A 12,371-nucleotide genomic window follows, 5' to 3' on the forward strand; every position below is an offset into this window, starting at 1 on the left:
TATAACTCTTAAAAATTGCTTTAAAAAATGAACACACCTCAAAAGCTAAAACAGGCAAAAATATAATAAAAGGACCTAATCTAGTCTTGACTTTAGTTCTGAACCATCACACGTGCAGCATAGGTTACAGTTTTATATGTATTTCGAGAATAAATAGAAACTTTATGAGCTGTGTTATCTTCATTTAAAAGGTTAAAGATTAATTTTATTTGGGGTAAAGAGGAAACAACGAGTTGTGGTCAGAAAGGTTTCAGAATCGGGTTTGTCATCTGTCAAATAAAAGTGAAACTAATATCAGTAACGTGACGTGATCGGTAAGATGGTCGCCTACACGGTATCTTTGTTCATAACCACTGGCTGGCAGGCATAGTCTTCCAAAAGACTGGATTATTTCTTAAAGATGATAAAACTCTGGTGATATCAAGAAGCGAGAGCTCTGCAGGTGAAATGGGAGTGCAAGGAAATTGGAAGAAATTAGGAGTTGTGAAATGTTATCTGTGTAATTGGCCATACATTTTTAAGTAGATTGAAGAAATCTAATTATTTACTCCTTAATTACAGTAGATTGTCCGGCCATGTATTGTTCTGCAAACAGCTTTGTGAAAGTGTGAGGAGACTCATGAGGCGCTGAAGGGGAGATGAAGAGGTGACTGCATGCAGCCTCACCTTTCACAAACACGTAGGCAGAGTAGGAATCAAATCCAGACTTGGTGTTGATGCGCAGGGTGTACATGCCCTCGTCCTCCTTGTTGAGGTGAACCAGTGTGAGCGTGGCACGCTCCCCAGACCAGTGGGTGTGAACCCACTTAGAGGGCTTCAAGGGCACAGCTGGAGAGACAGGCAACAGGTGCAGAGGACATGTAGAAAGGTGAGGTTCTGTTTTCTTTACTGCTCATACAAACAGACGATCCAGCCCTGTGCTCACAGTTTCTGTACCACACCACCTCAGGCTGGTACTTCTTCACCGTGGGGTAAACGATGACCGTGCAGCCCAGACTCAGTGTCTCCCCCTCATGGCCAAAGGCCACTTTGAAGTTATCAATGATGGTCGTTAGGAACGTGACGCCGTGCTCAGAGGAGTATCCATCTGCACACACAGAGAGACACGAAATACATGAGGCTGTCTTGAGAAAAGTGTTATATAGTCTCTCTCTCTCTCTCTCTCTCTCTCTCTCCCTCTCTCCCTCTTGCTTCACTTAAAAACTGTCTGCAATAAAAATATGTCAAGAGCCCTTTAATTGGCCCCCATCTCATTGTCATTGTGACTAGAAGGTGTCCTCCGGAGACAATATCAATGACACAGTAAACAGAGTGTCTCAGATGAGCCCTGCTTGCTGTCATGAAACACAAAACATTAACAAAGGGAGCATTCCGAAAGATGATTTATAATTATAGTTAAATTATTCTGTGTGTGTGTGTGTGTGTGTGTGTGTGTGTGTGTGTGTGTGTGTGTGTGTGTGTGTGTGTGTGTGTGTGTGTGTGTGTGTGTGTGTGTGTGTGTGTGTGTAGTCTACTCTAAGATAAAACACAGAACGTTTCTCACGTGGTTTTGGATCGAGTGGACCGGCTTCTTCACAATCCTGGAACCCTGTTAAGAAACATCTCAGTCATCATGTTGACAGGAACTCTTCTCATATACTGCACATCAAGATCTGAGTAAACTAGAGGTGTGTAACCTGCAGCCACATGTGGCTCTACAGCCCCTCTATAGTGGCTCCATGAAGCTTCACTAAATTATATTGAAAAAAACATTTGGGTTTTGTTTGGACGCCAGATTATATTTCAGAAGGACTCCTATCTCCCGGGCAAAAAGGGATTAAGGCCCAGTTTACACGACAACGTTTCACATGACAACACCTAATCCGTTAAAAAAAAAGTGTTGTGTTTACGCTGCAGCAGCGGACACACTGACAACCGTGTAGTTAGTATGCCAGGCCACGGGAGGGCGCTGTTGCTTGATTTTGTAATGAAACTACACAGACGTGTGCAGAGAACAATACACTATAAACCTGAAGAAAATGGAGAGAATCGGATGCTATCAGGGGAGAGTCTCAACTATAAAACTACGAATATGGACAATAAAAGTAGAATACAGGCTGCGAGTAATACCACTATGGGTATGTACAACACTTTGCAAGTGGATGAGCAGAAGGAAGGGGAGGGAGGGGGAGGGAGGGGGAGTGATGTGCGCATGTGCAGTAAGAGCGCTCCGTAGCCTCCGGCAGTCTAGCGACGATGAAAGAATTTTTCCACCTTGGGAGCCGGTATAAAAACTTCACGGATACAGTGGATCAGAACACCGGTGCCGTGTAAACAGATCCCCCCAAAGTGAAGAAAGTTTTGCAGATACACTCGTTTTTGTTGTGTCAACGGGGCCTCACCGAGCTAAAAACAGCTGATATCACTAAAATCACACAAAAAAGGGTAAAATTAAAGGTTGAAAATGTTTTATGTCTCTTGGTTAATTTAATTTGGTTAGAAAGTGCAGAAAGGTCTCTTTCAGTCACAAAAGTTTCAGACCTTTGAGTGAAACATGCAAGTATAAACGTTCAGACAGGCCTGTATAACCTGCTGAGATGAAAGGACTATTTGAAGCTCTGCTGTGTCGTCTGGCCGCTGCCTTCAGCAGGAGAACAGGATGAGTAACCAGGATCTGACAGAAGAGATTTGATGGACCACCTACGTTTGACAATGATGGTGGCCACAGACGAACTTTCTCCTTTCACGTTGAGAGCGGAGGCAGAATATTGCGCCGTGTCCAGGAAGTCGCAGCTGAAACCAAAGCAGTGAGTGTTGAGAGACAACTCGGCGCTGCAGCCTGAGGACACACAGAGCCTGATGGCACCTCACGTACCTCTTGATCTCCAGGGAGTGCATGTTGTAGCTGCTCTCGGCTGTGTACTTCTCAGGGTGGGCCTTGGCATCGATCAGCACGTTGTTTTTGTACCTTGAAGAGAAGAGAGCTTGTTTGTTCTGTTGAGTGATTCAGGGGTGGAAGAGAACTCCAGAGATGATGCTGAGAACTGAGGACAGAAATGTCCCCCGCAGAGCGACTGTCATGACAGAGAAACCCACCAGGCGATCCTGGGCTTGGGCCATCCTGCCACGGTGCAGTGCAGCTTCACAGTCTTGCCCTCCCACACGGTCTGGCCACGAGGCTTGACGATGAAGTCGGGGGGGTGTGTCAGGTTGTCCGGGTTCATCTTCTTACGAAACTCAGACCATTCCTCCAGCTACAGGATGAGCCAGCAGTCAGTTTCCTTTATGCGATAGATTTATTTGAGAATGGCCATGCCTCCATGTCCACAGGAAGAAGAGAGGATTTACCGTCTTTCCCAGTTCCACTCGTTCAGCAGACTCCCTAATGTGCGTGGTTCTAGTCTTCTTCTCTACCTTGACCACCATGGCCTCCTGGGCCTCCCTCACAAACAGGTTTCTCATGGCCACATAGTTGATCCCCTCCTCCGTCACATCTTCCTCGTGGGCCTCCATCAGACCCCGCACCACATCGTGACTGCAAAAGAGAAGAGGAGGGTTAGGGTACTACATACACAGTACACCCGCAGTACACACGCAGTACACACACAGTATATACACAGTATACGCAGAACACATACTGTACACACACAGTACACACACAGGCCACCCACAGTACACAAAGTACACACACAGCCCTCCAGGAGCCACTGTGTTGGGTACTCACTCGGCTCTGAACACAGGGATCACATAGCCGATGAGTTCTTTGTCCGTGTCCATCGCCAGGTAGGTGCGTTTGGCTCTCTTGGGCAGTGGACTCAGTTCAACTACCTCCCGGCCCTTCTCCGTCTTCACAACAGTCTTCAGGCTTCAAGGGAAAAAGGCCACACAATGAATTTGCACACAAAGAACAAATGGTACAAACAATACACACTGACCTGAATAATCAGGTTGGTCGATTTATAGTTTTTTTTTCTTATGCAAAGACTGAAAAGAAGACTGAACACTTTTTTTCATAGTTTTACAGAAACTATTATGAGCACTACAGTAATTATAATGCAGAGTCACTGCAGTCAAATACACTCAATATATACTGCATCAAGCCATATATGTTCATATATTATTCTCTTCCCTATTTAAAAGTACGTGCATCTATTTGTTTTAAACAAAAAATAATAACCTCAGAGTGTTTTAACATTTCAAGACAAGTTTAATACGTGTAAGGGTCTCATGATTCCATATTATTCTCAGGATATTGAAATGATATTTCTTTGATAAATTATAATTTATCGACCCAAAAATTTATTTCAATATCTTAAGAAACTGAGACGGGGGACAACAACTCACTTTGTGTATAAACTCGTCCTATATGTGTGCACTGACCAAACTTGAACATCACATATATGTCAGGACAAAGTTTCATAAGATTACTTTTCAATAAACAGTTTCTCAGTTGTGAAACGTTGTTTCTTGGTGTCTGGTCATTTTATTTTGATGGTTGGAACAACCGTAAGCAGCACAAACATCTGGCATCTTTCATGACGGTCTGACCAGGGTTGAACTACTTTGTCCCAAGATGGCGGCAATGTCGATGTATGCTGAGAAGTGGCAGGTGGCATCTAGTGCCACCTAGTGGGCTTCATATACAGTAGAACCTGTGAGGAGCGGAGCCGGTGGCGACACCCTGTACTGATCGGACACGTCACTGTTAGCACACTTTAATGAGCAATAACCTGCAGAGCAGACAACGGACAGGCTTTCCTGGTAAATTTCAAGCTGAGGCCTCACAATCCTTCTGACGTTTTGGGTTTTAAGCAGGAGGTGTCAGTAAACTTACCACAGGGAGAACTGGCTTGTGGCGGCCAAGCGTTCATCCCTTTCTGATCCTTGGATGTCGGCTCTACCTTTTCATTATGAAGCAGAATTCTCCAAGCGTTGGATTGTTCACCCACTAACAGGGAATGTGAGCTGGTTTAGACGGTCGTGAGACAGGTTAGCTTCACCCTACTGATGATGTGTTGTTGCAATAGTAATACAAATATTTGGATTGGAGAACAAACGCCAGCGACCTCTCTGCTCCGCAGTCTGCTCTTTTGGAAACGACCCTGGAACTGAAACATCAGTGGGAGAGGCAACTTCAATGAACTTTTGTTTAAACTTATAATTTCAGTTATCTATTTTGTAATCAGGTATGTTGAAGTCCAAGAAAAGTGTAAGTTAAATGTTGTCCTACATGTGAACGCATCAGATGAAAATGAAAGTCTTTAAGTTGTAGTTGTAATGGCATCTAATAAGTATTGTCCCGGTACTCGGAAGCGGTGAACACCAGTGATGCCAGTAACGCGTTACTTAGTAAGGAGCAGATGTTACTAAGTTACACGTTACTCCAGTATGACCATTTGTTTTCGGTAACGAAGGCATTACTATTACCAAACCAGTAATCAGATTAAAATTACTAATCCACATCAATGTGCGTTACTATTGTAGCGTCCCGCAAACCAGACAGAGATTAACCGGGCTGCTCATACACACACACACACACACACACACACACACACACACACACACACACACACACACACACACACACACACACACACACACATGCACACACATGCACACACACACACACGCACACGTGCCCCCTTTCTCCACTCTCAGCTGATCCCAGGCCGCCTCGCTCTAATGGTGCGTTCAAGTCCCATAAAATAAAAAGGAACCAACATATTCACCATTGAATCATTGCAACAATAACACAACAGCAAAGATGTTACACTATTTTTGTCCTTTTCTTTAGTGAAAAGAAATATCGAAAGACAGGAATCGCCACGTTAACATCAAGCACGGCATATAGTGAGGAGATCCACTCTCACCACCGCTGTTCTGTACATATAGTGAGGAGATACACTCTCACCACTGCTGTTCTGTACATTTAGTGAGGAGATCCACTCTCACCACTGCTGTTCTGTACATAAAGTGAGGAGATCCACTCTCACCACTGCTGTTCTGTACATATAGTGAGGAGATCCACTCTCACCACTGCTGTTCTGTACATAAAGTGAGGAGATCCACTCTCACCACTGCTGTTCTGTACATATAGTGAGGAGATAAACTCTCACCACTGCTGCTCTACATAAGCCTGAAGCCCCTCAGTGAAATCAGATTCCAAAGCAGAGCAACAATAAGCCACCTGCTCTACATGGATGACATCAAGCTCCACACCAAGAACGAGTGAGAAATCGACTCACTGATCCCCACCAGGATCTATGTACTGACACAGGCATGTTATTCTGGTTCGATGAGTTTGTTCAGAAGTGATCAGAAGTGAAGGGATCGACTTTCCAGAGGGCAGCAGAGTGGATATCCAGGGTACCAGAGGCTAGTAGAAACCATGAGGAGTCCACGAGGACGTCACCCACAACCAAATACTCCCAGAGAGTGAGCCGAGTCCTTAGAGGTCAGTCGAAAGGTAAGAACAAGGTCTGGTCCTTCAACATGTACACACTGCCCGTCATCAGATACTCAGCTGGGATCATAAAGAAGCCACAGACCTCAAACCCAGAAAGCTCTTCGCCATACATGGAGGGCTTCACCCCAAGTCCAGCATCCTGAGGCGATACACAGTGAAAAGATGGAGGCTGAGGACTAGTGAGTGTCGGAGCCACTGTCCAAGATGAAACATCCAAAAGCAGGAACACATCAGGAAGCCGGCCCCAAAGGAAGAGTGACTGAGTGAACGCCTCAGCCAGCTGAACCCTGATGAGAATGAGGAGAAGCAGGGAACATGGAGAGACAAACCCCTTCATGGCAGGAACCACCGCCAGACAGAGGAAGTGGCTGATATCAAGAAGACCTACCAATGGCTAGAAAACGCTGGACTGACAACCTGGAGGCTCTAATCATGGCAGAACAACAGGCACTGAGCACAAGGGCCACAGAGGCCAGGGTCCACCATAGTAGATCAGATCCAAGGTGCAGGCTGTGCAGAGAAGGTCCAGAGACGCTAATTGAGGACCTCAAACTCCCAAACACTCGGGTGGACGATTGGAACTTGGAGATGATACAGATACCACCCTACAAGTGATTTATTAATAATTTTTTTAAATCTTTAATGTCTAATCCAGCAGGTCCAGCCTTTGGTTGTAAAGGAAACATTTCTCAACGCAGCAGGTGACACAGATTTTAAGTGTCACATGTGTCTCCTCAAGCAGTGAGATAACAGCTTGTTTGAAAGCTTGTCAGTTCAAAGTGCGATATTAAAGGACATACAGTATAGTAGAGCCTCTACAGAGGGGCTGTAGAGCCACATATGGTTGCACATATGCAGCTTACAGACGTCTGGATCTGAAAAAAACATGATCTGTTCATTTAATGTAGTTTATTCTCAATTGTTTGGGGTTACACTTATTTATTATTCGGTCTACCAAAGTTGACCTGCTGCTACAGATTCCTTTCTTTTTTAATAGTGACAGACTGAAAATTAGATTTATATACCAAACCATTTGTCCCTGGTGCAAACTTGTAAAAGAGAAAGATCATTAGTTGTTATGCTGCATTCTATGTGTTTCAGACGTCCTCATTGCTACTTTGTTACATGTTATTGAGCCTTTATGAACATTTTAAAATGAAGGATCTTAACTTTGCTTCATAAACTGGTGATTGGGTGAATACATGAAGTCTAAAATGTTAAAAGAAAATAACTCAAAGAAAAAATGCAGAACTGCAGTGAAATCTAAAAATACCCTGAACACCATGAACTATTCCGCCTCGACATGCATAACGCACTGCCGGTGTGCCGGTTACATAAAGACACACCACACACTCAGAAAGGAAAATGTATTTCTGTCCGGGATCGTGACTCACATTAAACTCTAACTCCGTTCTATTGTCAGCGGCTCTATAAACGGAGCCGGATCTGGAGCAGGAAGTCTCCTCTAACGTGATGCTTTTTCCTCAAATACTCTGTCCACACACACACACACACACACACACACACACACACACACACACACACACACACACACACACACACACACACACACACACACACACACACACACACACACACACACACACACACACACAGCAGGAAGTACAGTAATGTTCTAATCTCTTTATATATTTTGCTGGTGGAAAACTCCCTCTTCGGAGGAGCCGGTGGATAAAGGTGGCAGGTGAACTATTGAGTGATTGTGTCCAAGTTTAAATGAAGAACTTGCAGTAGGAGGAGAACGGGTGTTTAGATGCAGTAACGTCTGATCAGAGTAAAAACCCTCCAGTCAGCAGGTCTATCTTTAGATCCTGATCTGACACGGTCCAGGTGAACCCGATGGTTCGTGTCCATGCTTGTCCTGGACAGAGTCCATGTCCACACTGGTTCTGATCGGTCAAATTCTCCTCACTGCCTCCCGTCATGTAACACGGCGGCGTGACGCTCCACATTGTTTAGAGAAAAAAGTCACTGTTACAGTTGGACTGGAGGATTCATGAGAAAAGCTATTTTCAAACAGATGTTTCTTTTCCTGATCAGACTCTAAACATGGAGAACGTTTCTTTGTCTTTCACTTTCTAAAGAAATACGAGCCGATAACAAATCATCCTCATATTTCCTGGTAAGGCCAGATGCAGGATCATGTGATCATGTCTCAAAGCATTATGGGATTGAGCCACTGATATTCCTGATAATTCACCACGTGTAATATATGGAATTAGTTGAAGAAAAGGTTTTGCAAGATTTCATGCTCTAAATTTACACTTCATGGTAATAATTCACCACAAGCTGTCTAAAATGGTAAAACAAGTGAATCAATTCCATAGAATTGTAGTTTTTCTTTAGAATATATTTATAAAGAAATTATGCCTTGTGACAAAAAAAGTGCAGTATATATTGCAGTGAACTTTGAACCCAAAGTCCATAAGGGTATTGTCTCAACAAACATGCATTTCCAGACAGCGGAATGAGAATCATTTTCTGGCCACTTTTCTCATGGTTCACCTGGAACAGGAGGATTTTCTGGGTGCAGATAAACAGATAAATCAGTGTGTGTGTGTGTGTGTGTGTGTGTGTGTGTGTGTGTGTGTGTGTGTGTGTGTGTGTGTGTGTGTGTGTGTGTGTGTGTGTGTGTGTGTGTGTGTGTGTGTGTGTGTGTGTGTGTGTGTGTGTGTGTGTGTGTGTGTGTGTTTCATGACCTCCACACAGTGTCTTTACAGTTGGCCCTGACAGGAACGACTGCTGGCCTCAGGAATAGCTCAGCTGCCCAGGAATATATCTGGCAGCCGCTCTGGAGCTCAGATTCTCCCTTTGGCCACTTTTAGAACCGCCCCACCCCCCAACACCCTCCATCTCTACAGTAGCTCAAAGACACAGACACACACTGCATGTTCACCAGCCGTGACACTGTGGAGCCTCACTGAGTCTAAACAAACACGTTTGTTCACCTCCAACAGAAATGCTCAGAGGACAACGGACCAAAGCGTCAGCATCTACTGTGTCACCGCGTCGGGGTTAGATCCAGGCCAATTCACTTTAAAGACCTCGTCTTTACTCACTTCCTATTCAAAGCAAATCTAAATAAACGATTTCAATGTTTCTCTATTTGATAAGTTGAAATGAAGCTGATTCATCTTCTAAAGGAACCCTGAGCAGGACACAACGCTACAGAAGGAGGATGGAGGAGGCGCAGCTCAATGCATAGAAAACACGAAAATAAAAATAACAGTAAAACTGTCAGCGAGAAGAGATATGAGTTATTACATCTTTTCTTTTCAGCTGGAGGACAAAATGTCCAACACTTTGTCAAATGAAGTCTTCCTCAGCTGCTTGCTGCTTTTCACTGCAGCTGCACCTCTTAAGAACACCGAGCAGAAAGCAAACACCTCGACGGATGAAGCCGTGTCTTTCAAAGTTGAAAGAATAGTTGATGCTTTGAGGTTCACCTGCATGTTTGAAATGTGAAGAACATATCCCAAAAAGCTAAACGATGAAACTGCTACAGAGCTAAAAACTGCTAAAAAGAAATGGTACAAATGACCTTTGTAAGATAGTTTAGAAAAACAGCATCAAAAAGCCTCAAAAAGGCAAATGCTTATAAAAAGCTACGAAACGAGAAGATCTAAAAACATCATGAACATTTTGACACTTCTAAATTATGGGTAGTAAAATTCTCTTTTTGTATGTAAAGTAAAACTATATAAAGAGCTTTATGATCTTTTCTCTATGAATGTTGAAGGTTAAACATGTTTTTTAGCCCCAGATGAATTTTTTTTTAGTGTAAAGTGATCAAAAATAAAAAATCAAGCGCTTCCATATTTTGTCACATTACAACAAATGAAACTGTATTTCATTGGGTTTTTATGATCCCTGAGTCAATCCTTTGTGGCGCCTCCTTCAGTCACAGCTGAGGTCTCCTGGGGCCGGTCTCTACCAGCTTTGTGCTTCAACACACTGGACATTTTGTCCATTCTTCTTTGTGAAACTACTCCGGCTCAGTCAGAGTGGATAGAGAGCGTCTGCAAACAGCAAGGTTCAGGTCCTGAGAGAGAGTTTCAGTTGGACTTTGGGAATTCCACGTGACTCTGTTTTGATCTAAACCTTCCATCAGAGCTGCTGGATGTTTACGGTCGCCGTCCTGCTGGAAGGTGAACCTTCGTCCACGTCTCAGGTCTTTTCAGACTCTGCCAGGTTTTCCTCCAACGTTGTCCAGTCTTTGTCTCCATCCATCTTCCATCAACTCTGAGCAGCCTCCCCGTCCCTCCTGAGGAAGAGCAGCCCCGCAGCATGATGCTGCCTCCACCATGCTTCACAGTGGGGATGCTGTGTTCAGGGTGGTCTGCAGTGCTAGCTTTCCAGCACACAGAGCATTTTGTTCTCCTCTGAGCAGAGCTCCTTCCTCCACATGTCCACTGAGTCTCCAACATGGCTGCTGGCAAACTGCAGACAGGACGTCTTCTGGTTTAGTGGCAGCAGTGGCTTTCTTCTTGTCTGATGTGTGGAGTTCAGACTGAACCTTTGTGGATCTCTGCAGCTCCTCCAGAGTTCCCATGAGCCTCTGGGCTGCTTCTCTGATCAACGCTCTCCTTGTCCGGCCTTCAGTTCAGGTGGACGTCCATGTCTTGGTAGGTTTGTGGTTGTGCCAGATTCTCTTCATTTGATCGATCGGTGCTCCGTGAGATGTTGAGTTTAGAACTCAGGCCATGTTTACATGTACCTGGGTATTTGAAAAAATTGTGATATTTCTTTGAGTTTGAGTTACTCGCATTTACACGTAAACGCAGCGATGACTCACAACACACGATGATTCCTGAAACCTCCGGCCACAGTGTGACATGTTGTGTTGGTCTATCACATAAAATCCCTATAAAATACATTTACACTTCTGTGACAAAATGTGGAAAAGTTCAAGGGGGATCAATACCACTGTATTCGCCTGTGACCGGTTGATACTGAGGAACAATAAGATGTGGTTATTAGACCAATAAAATGTTCATCTGAACATCTTCATGTTAAACGATGATTTTTGCAGCAGCCTGAAGGAGAATAAAGTGTATTTCCATAAAAAAGACCAAACCCACTATTATAACTGGCTGAATAAACACAGTGTGTGTCAGTCCTGGACAAGGTAAAGAGTTTTCTAAGTCTCACATGAGAGTTTGTAACCCTGGCAGCTGCTGCACACCTCTTACCGATGGCTGCTGGTCTTGTGGGAGGAGAAGGACTGCTGCTGAACAGACGACTTGCTGCTCAGGTGGTAGCTGCTCTCAAACTGGTGCTGCTGCTGCGCCTGCTGCACATGCTGCACCTGCTGCACCTTCTGCATCTTCTGCACCTGTTGCACCTGTTGCACCTGTTGAACCTGTTGAACCTGCTGCACCCGCTGCACCTGCTGCACCTGCTGCACCCGCTGCACCCGCTGCACCTCCTGGTGACGGTGCTTCTTCTGCGTCACTTGTATTGACTGTGACATCCTGAGGGCCACTTCAGCAGCTTCTAACTCCTGTCCTCTACAGTCCCAGCGCTGCAAATCAATCTCACTGTCAGTATTCATGGTGAGTTCAGGGACAAGTGAAGATGAAGATGATGATTAAGTTGAGTTAAGTTAAGGTTAAAATGAGTGAACCGCTAAACTACTCAGACCAGTCTCACCCACATGCATCAGGTTAGAGAAGCTCTGCAGGCGGAGCTCAGGGGGCTTCTGTGTCATTTATGCATTTAATTATGCAAACTGTGCATCTGAATGTAGAACCTCTGAACCCTTTACTCCTCTTTTAATCCCACCTTAACTCAGAGGTTTGCAGCCTGCTGCTGTGCCGCCACATGTGGCTCTGGAGCTGCGCTGTAGAGGCTCCATCAAGCTTTCGCTAAATTACATGTAAATACATTTTTTTGTTGTTTTCAT

General features: G+C 44.5%; 1 protein-coding gene across 3 annotated transcripts in view; it reads right to left on the minus strand.

The window, feature by feature from the left end:
* myom1a (myomesin 1a (skelemin)) overlaps positions 1–12,371 on the minus strand; it is a 31,321-nt gene that overhangs the window by 16,224 nt on the left and 2,726 nt on the right. Inside the window, exons 2-11 of one of the 3 annotated variants that reach the window (XM_080465209.1) lie at positions 11,892–11,990; positions 11,659–11,819; positions 3,704–3,844; positions 3,328–3,514; positions 3,076–3,233; positions 2,855–2,947; positions 2,684–2,772; positions 1,544–1,588; positions 926–1,087; positions 667–828 (exon numbers count right to left, since the gene is read on the minus strand). In XM_080465209.1, coding sequence (XP_080321335.1) covers positions 667–828; positions 926–1,087; positions 1,544–1,588; positions 2,684–2,772; positions 2,855–2,947; positions 3,076–3,233; positions 3,328–3,514; positions 3,704–3,844; positions 11,659–11,819; positions 11,892–11,939 — 1,246 coding nt within the window. In that variant the 5' untranslated portion in view covers positions 11,940–11,990. Of the gene's footprint in view, positions 1–666; positions 829–925; positions 1,088–1,543; positions 1,589–2,683; positions 2,773–2,854; positions 2,948–3,075; positions 3,234–3,327; positions 3,515–3,703; positions 3,845–11,658; positions 11,991–12,371 lie in introns of all 3 variants that reach the window. The other 2 variants (XM_080465208.1, XM_080465210.1) reach the window with 2 other exon arrangements.

Source organism: Lipophrys pholis (assembly GCF_963383615.2).
Source record: "Lipophrys pholis genome assembly, chromosome: 1".
NCBI classification, from domain to species: domain Eukaryota; kingdom Metazoa; phylum Chordata; class Actinopteri; order Blenniiformes; family Blenniidae; genus Lipophrys; species Lipophrys pholis.